At 57.0% G+C, this 17,694-nt stretch overlaps 1 protein-coding gene across 1 annotated transcript; it reads right to left on the bottom strand.

The window, feature by feature from the left end:
• Nucleotides 1-1,521: 1,521 nt before the first annotated feature.
• LOC140848799 (uncharacterized) lies at nt 1,522-15,818 on the bottom strand. The gene is made up of 13 exons (XM_073233080.1): nt 13,779-15,818; nt 12,810-13,114; nt 12,148-12,237; nt 11,657-11,811; nt 10,847-11,517; nt 9,872-10,087; nt 9,421-9,524; nt 8,882-8,951; nt 8,069-8,134; nt 7,617-7,724; nt 6,623-6,744; nt 6,408-6,514; nt 1,522-6,042 (listed from the first exon to the last, which is right to left on the bottom strand). Exons 1-12 carry the CDS (start codon nt 13,914-13,916, stop codon nt 6,427-6,429), a joined length of 2,133 nt encoding a protein of 710 aa, XP_073089181.1. The 5' UTR covers nt 13,917-15,818; the 3' UTR covers nt 1,522-6,042; nt 6,408-6,426.
• Between the last annotated feature and the right edge of the window lie 1,876 nt (nt 15,819-17,694).

The following is a 17,694-nucleotide window of genomic DNA, read 5'->3' as shown; positions in this document are numbered from 1 at the left end:
ACTCTGTGAACAAGAACACCGGCATCAGCTTCTGTGAAGAGCCCGAAGACAGGGACTCCCCAGAGTCCCATGCCTGGGCCCAGGTCAGAGCACCAGGTGCCAGAGGGCCCTGCCAGCTCCCCGGCACACGTTGGGTGGGACAGGTGCACTGCAGCCCACAGTCAGGGTGGCCACGCAGCTGTGTGAGCCTGGTGTCCCAGCAGCAGCAGTCCAGAGCCTGGCACACTTGGGCCACCTGCACACACCCGGGGCAGGATGGAACACTGGACCCAGTGACCACCGAGCAGGCCCAGGGCTGCTGCTTTGTTTCTGGGCCCAGAGCTCTTCTGTCTCACGTTCAGGCTGGTGGGCTCTGCAGGAAGACAGGTCTGACCTTGGCCACTGCCCTTCCAGGGACCCGTCTGCCCTCCTCCTGCCCAAACCTACCTCCCTATGTGGCTGGGGTCATCCCTGGGACCACTGTGCAGGCAGATGGCTCTGAGGGTGCTGGGGGCAGGGCCAAGGGATGGAGGGTGGCCTGGGTGTCCCGATTTTACCTCCAGTCACCCGGTCACCTGAGGCTGTCAGGAGGGCCCACATCCACTTCCCCAGTCCCCAGTCTGGGGCTCCACCTGCAGCATAAGGCCTGGAGACTGTCTCCAGCCTGAAGCCCCCCATGTGGGTATTTGTGCTGATTGTGGAACTCCCCTCCAGGCCTTCCCTCCCTTCCTGGGAGGGCGAGCACATCCTGAGAGCCCTGGGGGAGCATTATGGGGAGAATCAGAGCCAAGTGCCTCTGCTCAGCCTCTCCAGCCTTTTGTCACAGACATCAAGCCACTCAGCCAGGAGCTGGACGGCTGAGGGGCACCATGGAAGACGACTGGGGACCTGGGAGCTCTGGTGGGTGCTCTGAGGTGTGAAGCTTGGAGAAACTAGACTCAGAGAAAGCCCCCCAATGGAAGGCATGTACCTCTTGGAGGTGCTGGAGAGACCAAGTTCAACATTTTTTGAAAAGGAATTTTCTGCAATGTGTGGAGCAGCTGTGTCTCATCAAATGGGACAGTGCTAGACTGGTGCCCTGCAGCCCTGGGATCTACTTCGGTTACACGTGCAGTGGTGTTCCAGATGTGAGGAGACACCCTGGGGCTTATAGATTTTGGTGTCTCATCATAACCTATAACCTATAGGTGTCAGGAAGAAAGGCCCAGGTTCTGTTTGACCAGCCCTCCCCAGTGCTGACAAGGTGTGCCAGCCTGGGGCTTAGAGCGCCCCGCTCTTCCTGAGCACCTTATGGGGGAGGTCAGAGGATGGAGGGCAACCTGGCAGAGATCAGGGCCCCCCTGTGTCAGAGTTGGAGGGCCGGGTGGGTCAGGGGGCACATGAGATCTGCATGACAGCAGAGCTTTGAGAAGAAAGAGCAGTGGGGGGTGGCAGTCCTCTCACTGCATCCCACCTGCACAGGGATGAGACCAACCCCAGGAGCCACCAACCGCAGGGACGACATCCAGATCACACTGTCCTCAGGGAGGATATTTTTCTTTTTTTTTATTAAGGAATTATTGACATACACTCTTATGAAGGTTTTACACGAGAAAACCATGTGGTTACTACATTCACCCGTTATCTTGTTGAACTATGTTGAATAAGAGTGCGGAGAGTGGGCACCCTTGTCTCGTTCCCAATCCTAAGCACAGGCTTTCCGCTTCTCACTGTTAACCATGACGTGGGCTGTGGGCTGGTCATGTATGGCCTTTATTACGTTAAGGTACTTGCCCTCTATACCCATTTTGTTGAGAGTTTTGATTGTGAATGGATGTTGAATTTTGTCGAATGAGATTTTGGCATCTATGGAGATGATCATGTGGTTTTTGTCCTTTTTGTTGATGTGGTGGATGATGTTGATGGATTTCCTAATATTGTACCACCCTTGCATCCCTAGAATAAATCCTACTTGATCATGATGGATGATCTTTTTGATGTATTTTTGAACTGGGTTTGCTAATATTTCAGTCAGTATTTTTGCATCTATGTTCATCAGGGATGTTTGTAATTTTCTCATTTTGTGGTGTCTTTGGTTCATTTTTGGTATTCGGATGATGCTGGCCTCATAGAATGAGTGTGGAACTATTCCTTCCTTTTCTACTCTTTGGAAAACATTAGGGGGGTGGGTATTAGGTCTTCACTAAATGTTTGGTGAAATTCAGGGGTGAATCCATCTGGTTCAGGAGTTTGGTTCTTAGGTAGTGTTTTGATCACCACTTCAGTTTTGTTGCTGGTAATGGTCTATTCAGGTCTTCTCTTTCTTTCTGGGTCAGCCTTGGAAGGTTGTACTTTTATAGAAAGTTGTCCGTTTCTTCTAGGTTATCCAGTGTGTTAGCGTATAATTTTTCATAGTATTCTCTAATAATTCTTTGTATCTCTATGGGGTCTGTAGTAACTTTTCCTTTCTCATTTCTGATTCTGTTTGCGTGTGCAGACTCTTTTTCTTGATAAGTCTGGCTAGGGGTTTATCTCTGTTGTTTATTTTCTCAAACAAACAGCTCCTGTTTTCATTGATTCTTTCTATTGTTTTACTCTTCTTGATTTTATTTATTTCTGCTCCAATCTTCATTATGTCCCTTTTCTACTGACTTTGGACCTCCTCCTTTGTTCATTTTCTAGTTTAATTAATTGTGAGTTTAGAGTGTTCATATGGGATTGTTCTTCTTTCCTGAGGTAGGCCTGAATTGCAATATTCTTCCCTGTCAGCACAGTCTTCACTGCATCACACAGATATTGCTGTGTTGAATTTTTTTGTCATTTGTCTCCATATATTGCTTGATCTGTTTTTATTTGGTCATTGATCCATTGCTTATTTAAGAGCACGTTGCTAAATTTCCCTGCGTTTGTAGGCTTTTCCATTTTGTTTGTGTAATGTACTTCCAGTTTCATACCCCTGTGGTCTGAGAAGCTGGTTGGTACAATTTCAATATTTTTAATTTACTGAGGCTCTTTTTGTGACCTAGTATATGACCTATTCTTGAAAATGTTCCACGTACACTTCAGAAGAATGTGTATCCTGCTGCTTTTGGGCAGAGAGTTCTGTAGATGTCTGTTAGGTCCATCTACTCTAATGTGTTGTTCAATGCCTCTTGTCTCCTTACTTATCGTCTGTCTGGTGGATCTGTCCTTCAGAGTGAGTGGAGTGTTGAAGTCTCCTAGAATGAATGCATTGCATTCTATTTCCCCTTTTAATTCTGTTAGTATTTCTTTCACATATGTAGGTGCTCCTGTGTTGGGTGCACAGATATTTATAATGGTTATATCCTCTTGTTGCATTGACCCTTTATCATTATGTAATGTCCTTCTTTGTCTCTTTTGACTTTCTTTTAAAGTCTCATGTCTGATACAAGTTCTGCAACACCTGTTTTTTTCTCCCTATTACTTCTATGAAATATCTTTTCCGTCCCTTCACTTTTAGTCTGTATATGTCTTTGGGTTTGAAGTGAGTCTCCTGCAGGCAGCATACAGTTGGGTCTTGTGTTTTTATCCATTCAGTGACTCTGTGTCTTTTGATCGGTGCATTCAGACTATTTACATCCAGGGTAATCATCAGTAGGTGTGCACTTACTGCCACTGCAGGCTGCAGGTTTACTGGAGTTCAAGGGTAACTTCCTTACTATCTAAGAGTCTCACTTAGCTCAGTGTGCTCTCACAGACACCATCTGAAGTTCTACCCCCCTTTTTTCTCCTCCATTCTTTATATACTAGCTATATATCATATTCTGGACTCTTTGGCTGTCCCTTTTTATTACCTCTGGTGACAGTTATTTGACCTTGGGAACACTTCCATCTATAGCAGTCCCTCCAAAATACACTGTAGAGATGGTTTGTGGGAGCTAAGTTCTCTCAGCTTTTGCTTACCCAGAAATTCTCTAATTCCTCCTTCAAATTTAAATGATAATCTTGCCGGAAAAAGTATTCTTGGTTCGAGGCCTTTCTGCTGAGAAGTCTGATGACAGCCTGATGGTTTTTCCTTGGTATGTGATCCAATTTCTCTCTCTGGCTGCTTTTAATCTTCTGTCTTTATCCTTAATCTTTGCCATTTTAACTATCATATGTCTTGGTGTTGTCCTCCTTGGGTCCCTTGTGTCAGGAGATCTGTGCACTACCATAGCTGAGAGACTATCTCCTTCCCCAGACTGGGGAAGTTTTCAGCAATTACTTCCGCAAGGCACTTTCTATCCCTTTTTCTCTCTTCTTCGTCCTCTTCTGGTACCCCATGATATGAATATTGTTCTGCTTGGTGTGGTCACACATTTCCCTCAGTATTCTTTCATTCCTACAGATCCTTTTCTCTCTGTTCCTCAGCTTCTTTGTATTCCTCTTCCCTGATTTCCATTTCATTTATCGTCTCCTCCACCATATTTAACCTGCTTTTAATGCCCTCTATTGTGCTCTTCAATGACTGGATCTCTGTCCTAAATTCATTCCTGAGTTCTTGAATATTTTTCTGTACCTCCATGAGCATGTTTATGATTTTCATTTTGAGGACTTTTCAGGAAAATTTATTAATTCAGTCTCAGTCGATCCTTCCTCTGCTGTTGAGATTTTGCTTTGTAACAGGTTCCTTTCACATTTCATACCTGTATGTGGCACCGCCTAGTGCCCAGAAGCTCTACTCTCTGGAGCCGTTCAGGCACTGGAGTGATCTTGGGGGTCACAGGGGAGTGGTGCTGGTGCCTGGGGGGCAGGAAAGAGCTGTTCCCTATTTCCTGGCTGCTTTGCCTGTCTCAACTGCCAAAACCAGTGACTGAACACACAGGTGTAAGCGTCTATGCTTTGTGTTTATAGCTGCTGTAGGCAGGGCTTCCCTCTGGCTGGCCTGATGCCAGGGTAGGGGCAGCCAGTTTGTGAGCCAGGTGCAGGGCTAGGTGGGAGGAAGACACAGCAGGCTGCATATCACAGTGGGGGACCTTGGAGCTGCGAAGCCAGCCAGGGGGATGGAGCTCCTGAACATTGTTTAAGTTCCCAACCTGCTGGGCAGAGTGTACCCACATAAGTTTTTCTACCTCTCCTTTCTCCTGAGTGGTGAGGTCTGTGCACTCCTTGTCCCTTTAGCAGCCCTCTCGCTTTTAGGAAGTCTTTCAAACTTCCCACCCAGATCAGCCGGATATGAATCCCTGTTTTCCACAAGCAGCTCGAATCTCTGTCCTCCAGGTCTGTGTCTCTTCCTCCCGCCATTGGGCTGGGGTGGGGGAAGGGCTTCGTTTCTGCCGGGTCACAGCTTTGATACCTGACCCTGTTCCGTGAGTTCTGCTCTTTTCTCCAGGTGTATGCAGTCCGGTGCAGCCTTCTTTCATGTTGCTCTTTCAGCATGACTTGTACTAATTATATTCTTTGTTTAATATGTGCTTTTAGGAGGGGGACTCTATCTCATCTCTCAAATCACCATCTTTAATCCCTAGGGAGGCTGTTTCTCAGGGATGAGAAAGTTCTAGAGGGGAACCCCCTGGGAGCATGCCCTGGGAACCTGTAGTGGCCGGCCATCCCTGCGTCGTCAGATGCCTCTGCTGCACACCCAGGGATGGTGGTTCTTCGCAGCGCTGCACCATGTCAGTGTCCATCCTGGGAAAGGCCAGACCTGGTGAGGACGGCCCCACCTCTTCCTGGAACCCTGTGGCTACAACTCAGTGGCTGACAGCACCCAGGCAGCAGGTGGTGTCGACAACATGGGAGGCCATGTGCAGGAATGGTGACACCCTCCACATGGTGGGGCAGCTTCCCTCTGTCCAGTGGGCCACAAGCAGAGGGGCTGACACAGCACAAAGGTGTCCAGGTGCGCCGCAGCTACGTACGGGTCCTTGAGGATGCAGCGGCAGCCTGGACAGATGCCCGAGTCTGCCGACAGAGGAGGTGCCAGAGCAGCTGCCCCGGCAGAGGCTCGGGATGAGCAGCCGGAGGAGGAGGAGCAGCAGGCAGACTGGGGTCCTGGGGCGCCAGGTGCCGCCTGCCCGAAGGGGATGAAGCTCTCGTCCGCATGCAGCCAGGACACCAGCAGGACCACGGGCCCGATGACAGCAGCTACAGGGCCACGCGGGTGAGCAGAAGAGGCAGGTTATCCCGGGTTCCCCCCATTATCCTGCTTCCACGCCATCTCCACTGCCCTCTGTGCTCCGGGCCCTGTGCGGAGGGTCCTGCCAATCACCAGCACCCGGGGGGTTCCTGTCACAGGAAGGCCCCTGAGCGTCACCTCCTCACGGACGAGGAGAATGGATCCCAGAGAGGGAGGGGAACCACCCTTCAGACTGACAGGACTGGTTGGCAGTGGAGCTGGCATGCCAGCCCCACTGGTCTTTAGGATGCTCCCACACCCAATGTGGCCCAAAGGTTCCCTAAGGCTGGGGAACAGCCCACCCCTTGCCAATGGCCCCAGGCCAGAAACTCACCTGGCCCTGGCCACTAAGTTTATATCTTGTGGGACCTGAAGAACTGCAACAGTTCCTTCATGCCGGCCCACTGGCCTGAGGCCTCCAGCTGGCAGGACAGGTGGTAGCTGCAGGACAGAGGGCCCCCTGTGAGCCCCTGGAGCCACACGTCAGGAGGACCTTCTCCCCAAGCCTGCCGGCAGCTACAGCCCACGCCCGACTCCTGCCAGCCTCACCTCTTCTCCTCATCCAGGAGCTCCTCAGTTTGGAAGAAGGACAGGAAGCGCTCATCGGGCTCCAGGTCATACAGCGCGGCCACGCGCTTGTGCATCATGATCTCACGTCCGATGAGAGTGACCTGGGGCAAGGAAGGACAGGATGCAGACAGGGAGGGGGGTGAGGGGTGGGGCAGTGGGATGGTCCCGGATCTTTGCTCACACGGGAACCCGCCTTCCCTCCAATGCCATCCAGCCCTGCCTGTTCCCAGTGTTGGGTCTCCAGCTCCTCCAGGAAGGGGGCCTTGATGCCACCCCCATCCCCCACCTGACAAAGCCTTTAGTGTCCTCAGCTCTGCATGTCTTAACTCTCTCAAGACACGTTAGACCCAGGGGATGGCCCGGACAAGGTCCTGCCCAGGGGTTCTTGACTCCATCCCTCACCTTTCATGGCTGGGCACTCAACTCTTATTTTATACCATCACCCTGGAAGGCAGCAAGGCAGCCAAAGTGCATCGGAAGCAGCCCTCTGAGCCCAGAACGAGGCCGGAACGTCCCCACCCTTTCTCAAGGTGGAGGAGAGCCAGGGCCCTCCAAGGGGCCGGCCTGACAAGAAAGAGCACCCGGACCTGGCCCAGGATCGGGGCTACCGAGAGGCGGGGAGTGGACTGGGGAGCTGAGGCCAAGCTTCCCACGCAACTCTGTGACGGCAGACAGGGAGACGGGGCCTCAGGCGGGAAGGCACTGCCAGCCCCCTGATGTGCTTCCTGCCCTGAAGGAGCAGTATCCCTCCCCCTGGGGAGGGCCTGAGGGGGATGCCAGTCCTGCCCAGATGCTGCCCCTCTAGCCCTCGGCCCCACCTGCCCTAGAGCCAGGACTACGGCTTAGGGGAGGTCCTTCTGGCAGTCCTCTCCAAGCAGCCCAGCTCGTGGGGTGGAAGGGGTTGCTCAGGAGTTGGGGGGGCGGTGCTGAGAGGTCTGGGCTCACTGGGGGCTCTCCTCTCTGTAAAACTCACCATGCTCGCCCTCCTGTGCCTTGCTGGGTCACTCACGTCCTCATTATATTTCGAGAGTTGGTCTATGGGCACGTCACGCAGAAAATATCCAAGGAACGGGACTATGCCCTGTGCCACCAGGGTGGGGAGGTGATGAGTCCCCACCTGCCTCAGGGGTACACACAGAGCTTCCCCTGAACCCCACACGCGCAACCCCCAGCTCCCATGGACCACCCTGTGCTGCCGCCCTCCCCTACCTTCGCCCTTCTCCCCCCCTCCCCGGCCCTCCCAGGGCTGGCTTTTGGCCAGTCCCAGGCCCTGTGGTCCCTGCACCTGCCCTCCACCTTCTCCTGTACCCAGCTGCTCTCGCCCTCCTCCTGGTCCCCCCAGTGCTGGCAGCTCAGGGCAGGTGGCACCAGGAGCAGGTGCAGGGTCGCCCCCACTGCCCGTGACCCTGGCCATGCCTCTCTCACCTGCGTCTTCCCATCCAGGTATCTGTAGGGGGCCTGCCGCCGTCGCCTCACTGTGGCCCTCGCCTCCTGCAAGGTCCAGGACACACAGGTGCTCGAGCTCCCCTCCCACGTGGCCTCCACAACCAGACCTTGGTTGATGGATGCCTTGCCCAAGTCCCCTGGTACCTATGCTGCCCCAGCTCCAGCAGGCTCTCAGCCTAGAGCAACCCCAGCTCCAGCACACACATACTCATGGGAGTCCTTGGGCTGAGACCGGCTGCCCTGAGAGGCTTCCTCACCTCCAGAGTGTCAGGGGAGGTCCCTCTGCCTCCCAGGGTGCCCTGAGGACTCCGTGTCACCTGGCTATCACTACGGCTCCCCTCACATGACCAGGTGGGATGGGCACAAAGCTAAAGCCCATCTTGTGCTCCCTGGACACTGCTCACCTGGCAGGCCGCACCCCAGGGGGACGACAACCCTCCATGACCAGATGAGGAGCCCGAGGGCTCAGAGGGGCAGTGACGGGCTCAGGGGACCCAGGGGAGAGGCCAACCTTGCTCAGCCACAGGCCCCACCCCTGCTGCCGCCCCCACGCCAGCCCCAGCCCTGACTGGGGGCCTGTCCCCTGAGTCCTCACTGGATACCAGGCCCCCAGTCAAGTGGAGCCAGGGAGGGAAACAAACGGGACACCTCGGGGCCTGGGGGTCCCCACTTCCCCCATCAGCTCCCCCCTGTCACCCCACACATGTCGAGCCTGCCCCAAGGCAGGGCCACAGCACGGTAGAGGACTTGCCCCAAGGACCCCTCCCTTCCAGACCTCTAGCCTTCACGAACCTCGAGGAGCTGCTTCCCATTAAGCCCGTGGTCCCTCTTTTGAAGTTTCTTATAGCTCCAGAAGCTCTTCCTGAGGGGAGGGGAGAGGAGGAGGGAGACACATGGCCAGTAGGTGGAGAGCTTTCCTGGGGCATCAGAAGATCCACTACCTGCAGGAGGCTTTCCCTCACGGCCCTGAGCCCTGGGGACTCTGTGGCCTGGGGAGGGGGCTGCATGTTTCCACCCGTGGCCTCCTTTCCCAGTTCTCCCGGGGGCAGATCTGCTTGAGGTGAGGTCACTGTTCTTGGGGCAGAGACCTCCTGCTGCAGGGCACATGCTCAAGATCTCCAGTTGGCTTCAACCCACACCGGACATTGAAGGAAACGGATTCCTGCAGGGGTCCCCCTGGCCTAACCCACAGGGGGCTCCAAGAGCCCACCATCCCTGTCCCTAGGCTCTGCCGCCTCCCAGGAGGTCCCAGCCAACCGAGGGGACAGCGCCAGACCCAGGGGTGGACCTGTCCACTCAGGCGCCCTGGTCCCGAGGACACGACTACCCACCAGGAAACATGTCCCCAGGTGCTGTCCAGACGACATACAGCACGGCACTGCAGGGCACAGAGAATGGCGTGGAGGGACTCAAAATTTCTGAGGTCCAGACACTCCTGGGAGGGAAGAGAGAGCTCTCGGCTCAAGCATGGCCTGCTTCTCTGCTTCTGTACCCCCATGAACTCCTGTCCTTAAGGAGACAGACACCCAGGGAACCCAGCACACCTGGTACCTGCTGAGCAGCCTTCCTGGGTGGAGGACTGTAGCTCAACCCAAGGAAGGGGCCAGGGATGCCTGTCCCAGGGTGTCCCAGGGATGGGAGTCCAGGTCCACACACCCCTGGCAGGAGGGGGCCAGGGACCATACAGGGTCAGATCACAGGCTCCCATCCTGAAACCTGGCCAAGGAGGGGAGCAGGTCACACGACGCCAGGATGGACCCCGGGGGCTGTTCCATGACACACCTTGGCCACCTGGATCCAGAACTCCACCACTCGGGCCCTATCCTGGGCCATCAAGCTCGGGGCCCTGAGGCAGGAGGAGGTGACGAAGTAAAACGTGGCATCAAATTGCCTCATGATGTTATGGATGTTGGGGGCCAGGAGCTCAATGCCTTCCATCAGTGGCTGGCTCTCTAAGTAGGTCTTACATTCACCGAATTCAATCCTGCTGTACAGCTCCTGGGGATCACAAGGAGGGTGGTTATCTAGCTGTGCCCCTGGTGCCCCTGTTCCTAGGCAGAGTCACCAGTCATAGCTGGGGCCCAGGCAGCTGGGGGTGTGCTGTGAGCCTTGTGGCCGCCCAGGCTTCGGACCCCGTCCACAGAGACGCCCAGGACCGGATGCGCAGGACCCCACAGTGCTGGGGAACGGAGGGGCTCTGCTCACAGGCACCCTCGCTCACCTCCTCCCTGCTACACAAGGCAGCTCACACCTGCCCATCCTGGGGCATCTGCCTCCCGTTCTGCCACCCCGTGGATCCCGCTTCCCACTCAGGTGCATTTTCCCCTGAAACAACTCCACCCAGAGCCTCTGTTGGTGTCTGTGTCTCCCAAGCAGTCAGGTACCCGGCAGGGGCCTCTGAGGTGTGGAGGCCATGGAAGCCTGCCAGGCCAATGGCCCAAGGACCTACGGCCCTGGCAGCACCTCTCTGAGCACCCCTCCCATGCCCTGCCCCTCCCACCCCAGCCAGGCCCTGCCCACCTTCCCTCCACTCCTCCTCATTGGCTTGCAAGGATCCCGAAGTGCCAGCCCTACTGTCCCCATGTGGTCAGTGAGGACTTGGGGGTGGGGAGAGTCTCTCAGGGCACAGGGTGAGTCGGTGGGGAAGCTAGGATGTGGGCCCACATCACAGGAGTCCACGTCAGGGGACAGCAGGTCTGGAGTAGGCCGTGACACAGGGAAGGCCCACCCCCATCCCAGAGAGCCCACTTCACTCACCGCACATATCAAGGTCAGCTGCTCGGCCACCAGGGACGGGGGAAACGCCAGGATCGTCGGCTCCTCCTCCCCTGGCTCATCCCAGGTGCTCCAGGAACAGGGGCTGGTGGGCTCCGGGTCCGCCTCTGGCTCTGCCAGGCCCAGTGCCGTTCCGGCAGGTGCCACGGGCCCCGGGCCCGAAGGCTCATGGGGCTCCAGCTCGGGGCATGAGGCCACTCCTGGAATGCCCCAGGCATTCATGGCACAGGGTCTGGTGGGCTCCAGGTCCGCCTCTGGCTCTGCCAGGCCCAGTACAATTCTGGCAGGTGCCATGGGCCCCGGGCCTGAAGGCTCATGGGGCTCCAGCTCGGGGCCTGAGACCACTCCTGGGATGTCCCAGTGGCTCATGGCACGGGGTCTGGTGGGCGCCGGGTCCACCTCTGGCTCTGTCAGGCCCTGTGCCATCCAGGCTGGTGCTCCAGGCCCCGTGCCCAAGGGCTGATGGGGCTCCAGCTTGGGGCCTGGCCCTGGGGCTGAGGCCACTGCTGGGACATCCTCCGGCTCTGCAGAGGCTGAAGCAGGTGACACCGGCCGTAGCTCCAGCACAGGGGTCGCAGGGAGCTCCTGGACGGGCTCCACCCACGAAGCGGACCCTCCCTGTGTCTCTGGAGCCAGCTGCCTCTGCTGTGCTTCTGGAGCAGGACACAGAGAAAGGGTCACCCCAGGGCTGATTCCCCGCGCCTTACAATGACAGAAAAGCCCTCACTGCCTTGAAGGGAACCCCCGTCCGGGAAGCGGACCCTGCACGGTCTCCTGGCTGCAGCCCCTCACCTTCCAGCTCTGCCACCGCGGGCCCCAGGTGCTCCTCCTGGACCAAGTGGTGGAGGACTTGGCCCACCAGGATGGATGACAGCTCGCTGGCATCGATGACACTGGGCACATGCTGGGGCTCCCAAGCAAGGCGCCTAGCCCGTCCCATCCTGGGGCTGGGGGAAGGCCGGGGGGTGGCAGAGTGAGAAGCCTGGTCTTACCCGACACACTGCCCTCCCGGCCCACCCTTGTGTGGGCCTGGCCTCTGTGCACTCCCCTGCCTGTCCAGGCACATCCCACCCTCCTTCCTGACCCTGCATGCCTGTCCTGGCACCCCATCCTCTCCCATCCTCCCGAGTAGGAAGTCCCCAGTCATCAGCCTGCCCGTGGGAATCCAAAGATGGGTGACCTGCTGGGCTCTGCTGGGCGCCCCCTGCCCCAAGCCCCAGACGCCTCCTCCACCCATTCTGGGCACAGGGGCAGTGCCCCCTCTGGGCCCCATGAAAACTCACATTCTCAGATCCTCCTCTGGCCCCTCGTCATGCCCCTCATCACATGAGGGGGCCATGACGGCATCGCCCGTGATGCTCCCCGGCCGTGACCTGCAGATGACGCCTGAAGTGACTGCCCGACTCCACCCGGGACGGGGTCCCAGTATTGTGTCCGCTTCCTTCACTCAGTTATACTAAGTGGGCCCAAAAGGACCTGCACAAAGTGGGTGCTGCATACCTATGGTTGCTGAAGGAAGTCCTACCTGAACCTTCCCAGGTACCCCTCTGCTGACCCCAGAGGTCCCTTATGTGGCCTCAGTGAGGACAAGCACTGGGGCCAGCCACAGGGAATCGCAAGCCTCCCCTCCAAAGGCTGCTTTTCATGTGCTTTTCCAAATTGAGGCCCCTGAAGGATGAGGCCAAAGGCGTTTCATCGGGTACTGAGAAGTAATAGCCCCAACGTGGCCCAGCTTGGCCAGCAGTCCTTTCTGCAGCACCCAGTGTCAGGGGAGCCCCTCTAAGGCTCCTCCCGTGTTCCCCTCGGGCACCATAACAGGATGATTGCCAATCACCCTGCCTGTCAGAGGAGCACACTGCGGCTCAGACACATGTGGAGACACTGAAGACACACCGCGGGCTGTGGACAGAGGCCCGACTGTGCCGAGGAGGGGGTGGGTGCTCACCGGGGGAGCAGCGGGCCCGTGGCCGGCTGGTCAGCATCCGTGGCAGGGAGTAAGGACGAACAAGCGTTCCGGCTGAGAGTTGCCCCTGAGGACAACCTTCTTGCCCTGAACAGTCCCTCCTTCTCCTGCACATGTGTGGGCTGGTTAGCGTCCTCGGGAGGGAGGGTGGCCTCGGGACTGCTCCGGCTGGTGTTTGGAGCTGGTTCCACTCGTGCCGTGCGCTTTCTCCACTTCCTCCTCACGCCTGTCCAGGGAGCCCTGCACCTGGGGACCTCAGTCCCATGAACAGTTGGCTCATGTTCAGGCTGAGGGGGGCAGTAGGGATAAAGTCAGTGGGAAACCCAGGACCCACCAGGACAAGGGAGGTTTGCAGCTCACCCAAGAGGTCCCAGCCCCCTGGGATGCGAGCAAGGAGAGGCACAGGGTCCCCCCAGGAATGAGGTTCCAGGCCCCCTGGAGTGGGGCAGCCCTGGGAGGGCCCTGGCAGGTTGCCAGGTTTGGAATGGGGTCCTGGGTGTAGACAGCCGGCCCCAGGTCCAGGGAGGTGGAGTAGGTGAACCCATCCACCAGCTCCAGCACGCTCCCCAGGGTGGAGTAATGAAAAGCCGATGCCTGGTCCAGGGCTGCAAGAACCTCCCCAGAGGGGGCAATGTGGGGCCCAAACCCTGCCCCGAGATCAGGCACACAGGGCCATCGGCCTAGACACCTAGTCCCTGGGGGAAGGAGAGGACACCCCCGGGCTCAGGACTAACATGTGGGTGGAAGTACCTGGTCCCAACACTCACCTCCACTCCTGAATGCTGAGACCAGAGCTGTGACACTGACTGCCCCTCCTCCCCAGCCTTCAGTCCCACCCATTCCCCATTCCCATCACACACACACAAGAAAGGCTGGGGGGAAGGTCAGCCCAGATGGGTCACACTTGTGGCCTGGTGCTGGAGTGACCCGCTGTGGGCTGCCCTGTGTTACCTCGGGGCTCCTCCGGAGACACGGGCAGAGACGGTGGAGGAGGTCACTGAGCCAGCGCCCACAGCGAGTGGGGAGACTCTCCCTCTCGGCTTCCCTGACTCCCACGCCTTCAGAAGGCTCCGCACAACAAGACCGCATGTTGCTCTGTCGAGCGCCGCCGGTCAAGTGAGCAGGACTGGGGTCTGCGACCAGGATCTGGGTTCCGTCCGGGTCACAATTCAGGTTCTACTGGGCGTGTCTTCAGTGACATCACTTCTTCAAGTGTCCATTTCATGGGCCTCTCCCTGCGTTCAGACACGCCCACCTGGCCCTCTGGGCTGCTGACTGCCCAGCCTCCTGGCCCTTGCCATGCATGACGCCAGACCTCAGCTCATGGTGTGGAAGACTGGCCTCCAGTACCTGGAGGTGGTGCCATCTGGCCAAGACGTTCTGCTCTCTGGGGTCCGCCCCGGGGCATCGGCTCGCCTGCAGCTGCATCATCGCGCTGCCTTCTCGGGTATCCCCAAGGCCGAGCTGGCGTTGGATTAAACCCCTTTCTTTTCCATTGTTGTCTGCCCAGCCCATCTCATTGAGGCGACAATAAAGGGCAGTAAGCAGCTCCGTCCACTTGCAGGAAAATGATTTTCCCAGCAAGGTCAGAGGGCGATTTCAGTTCACCAGGTACTTGAGCCCATTTGCTGGACTTCGGAGGGGCTTCTCTGAGACTCAGCTGACATCTTTCCATCTCTCGCCAGATCTGAGATTTGGAATTTCAACTATATGTGTCATAATAAACACAAGCTTGACAGTTTTCTGTCTCTTTGGGTAATAAAAAGAGTGCGCCACTTCCGAGAGTACTGCAGACATGAATTAATGTGTCAGCAGCGGAGAGCGAGCCCAACAGGGCTCCACGCCAGGGGCGCCAAGGAGAGGCTGGGCTCCATCGGGGGTAGGAACCCAGAGAGGTTCGGTTCATGTCGGATGACAATCCCCGGGGCCCGAGGCAGCAGCGCGGCTAGGGAAGGAAGCAGTGTGTGGTGGGGGCAAGGGGGCGTTCTGGACGGCTGTCCAGCCTCCGACCGGCTGCCCTTGCTTCCAGAATCATCTCCCTCAGTCTATCCTCCACAGCCCCAGTTAGCTCTCCAAAGCACAAATGGATTCTCGTCATGTCCCACCTCAGAACCTGTTCCCATGGCCTCCCGAAGAGAAGACCAAGCCCCACAGAAAGTCAGAGACGAGTGGTCCTCAGCCGCCTCCAGCTCTCCTCTGCCTGGGCTCCAAGCCTCTGTGTCTTGCCAATGGGTTCCAGCCCCGGGCAAGCTCACTGTGGATTCAGTGTGACCAAAGAAATGACAGTAGAACGTTCTTGGGGTGAAAGGGTCATACCCAACTTTATTTCCATGGTGGCAGGTCAGTCACCAAAATCCCATCCACTCAGAGCGAGTCTGCACACAGCAAGCCCAGTCTCTGCCTCTGGGCCTCTTTACTCACACAGCCATCTTTTGGGCCCCTGTCCTCGGCGCTGCCACCAATCCAGCCTCTGTTCTGCTCTCGTACAGCCTTGCAGCCATGCCACCATGTCGCCCAGACCACTGGGCAGGGCTCTTTATATAGAGTCAATAGCAACGTCTTTCCCACACTTGCGTAGTGAGCTAGCCGACCAGGGCCCAGTGAGAATCCTGGCCACAGGAAACTTCACTTTATCCACACCCTGCCCAGCACCAGCCCCCACGACCTGGCCTCTGCAAGGGCTCCTCCCTCGGCTGGGATGGCCTTCTCGCTGCCTCTCTGTGGAGAAAATGAAGGGTCCCTGTGACCAGGATTCTCGCCTGGCCCTGGTCAGCTTGTCCACTGCCCATGTGTGGCCAATGTGCTGTTACTGACTCTTTATAAAGAGCTCTGCCCAGGGCCCTGGGCCGCACGGCTGCAGGAGAGCAGAGGCGGGAGTGGTGCCAGTACCAAGGACAGAGACGGAGACGGCTGCCAGGACAGAGATGCCCGGAGGCAGAGACCGGCTTGCTGCACGCAGACTCGCTCTGAGTGGACGGGATTCTAAGCACTTGACCTGCCACCATGGGAATAAAGTTGGGCATAAACCCTTTCACTCCAAGAATGTTCCATTGTCACTTTTCAGTCTCGCTGAGTCAAGGGTGAACTTCCCTGGGGCTGAAACCCATTGGCAAGACCCTCCTCCCCAAACCTCCTCGGCCACATAAGGCTTTTCATGGCTATTGTATCACACCATGTGGCATTATAAATATTTGCTGATGGGTCTTTCTTTTCCCCAATTAAACTGGGAGCTTTTCAGGGGCCAAAACCGCCTCTCTGTCTCAGGTCTTTATCAGTACCTCCTGAAAGATGTAGAGAAATAGAAAATAGAGAAAACACACATTTTTTTAAATTCCCCATGTTCCCACCCTGCCGAGTTAGCAGCTGTTAGCCTCTGACGTCTCTGCTTCCAGCTACCTTCCGACATATATTCCTCTCTGTGGTTAAAATGAAGGTTCCTGTGGCCACGATTCTCACCGGGCCCCGGTTGGCTGGCTCACTACACGCATGTGGGCAACGCGTTTGCTATTGACTCTGGATAAAGAGCTCTGCCCGGCGCTCTGCCAGCTGCCGCCTTCTCTATGCCCTCACGTGGTGGGGGGAGCAGGGCTGAGAGAGAGGAGACAGGAGGGCTCCCGGGTGTCTCTCCTCATCAAGGACCCTCTCCCCACCGCGGGGACCGCCCTCACGACCTCGTCTAACGCTACTGCCTCCAGAGGCCCCACCTCCGATGCCACCCACTGGGGGTTGGGGCTTCAACACACGCAGTCTTGGGGGACACAGACATTCGGGCCCCAGCCAGGGTGGGGGCGTCCCTCCTCAGCATCCCCAGCAAGCCTGGCTGTGCTTCCTTCTCGTGGGGCCCAAAGTGCTCTGTATTATCATCTGTCACCTCCCAGGGGGCAGGAGGACTACAGTCAGGGACCCCAAAAAGGTGTGTGCCAGTCCTGATCCCAGCACCCGTGACCATGACCTGACTCGGAAAATGGGACCTCGCTCTGCAGCTGTGATTAAGGCTCTTGCGATGGGGTCACCCTGGATTACCCAGGTGGCCCTAAATCCAGTGACAGGCGCCCTTGTAGGAGACACACCAAGGAGAGACCCACAGAAAGGCCATGTGACTGTGCAGGTGAGGGTTTGGTGGCGCTCGGCCACAAGCTAAGTGTTCCTGGAGCCCCAGAGCTAGAAGTGGCAGGAAGGACCCTTCCCTAGAGGTCCCGGCGGGAGCACGCCCTCCGGACGCCTTGATCTCAGACCACCGCCCTCTGAAACGGGGAGAACACATTCCTGGTGTCTTAGGCCGCCGGGTCTGCCGGGATTCCCCACAGCTGCCCCAGGAAAGCCCAGAGGAAAGAGGCCCCAGCGGGAGGCCCCACAGAGCTGGGCTCCCCATCTCCCCCAGGGAACCTGAGCACATGCCGCCGCTAGAGCTAAAGAAAGAAAAGCCAAGATGGAGCTTAATTTTCTAAGGAAACCTTGTTTGGGAGAGTTTGATTTTGGGGGGGTCCTTTGGGGAAAAGTAAGAAAACAGACTTCCCCATTCCAGGCAGAAAAGTCCCTGTGAATGGTGGAGGCTTGATTTGCCCTGGCCCTACACCATTCTGTCATCCCAGACTTAAATTTTTTAATCAAAGCTTTCAGCTATCAAAGTGCCTGAGGTTGGCAGAGGTTTGCTATTATCTTACGTTAAAATCCATCACGATCTTAATAAAATGAAATTAATTTCAGATGCCAGAAGACCCTCAGGTCAAGAGAGCACCGGTGTTCCCAGCTGCTGGTGGCAGGCAGGTGCCAGGAGGGGCTTCCCCTGGGGGCTGCAGGGCACAGAGATGGGTGGGCACTGGAGCACACACAGGCCCCAGCAGCCGGGAGCTCAGAGGGCAGGGGC

Source organism: Manis javanica, chromosome 4 (genome assembly GCF_040802235.1).
Source record: "Manis javanica isolate MJ-LG chromosome 4, MJ_LKY, whole genome shotgun sequence".
NCBI classification, from domain to species: Eukaryota; Metazoa; Chordata; class Mammalia; order Pholidota; family Manidae; genus Manis; species Manis javanica.
The sequence above is the reverse complement of the archived record's forward strand: the minus strand, read 5'-3'. Positions and strand labels throughout refer to the sequence as shown.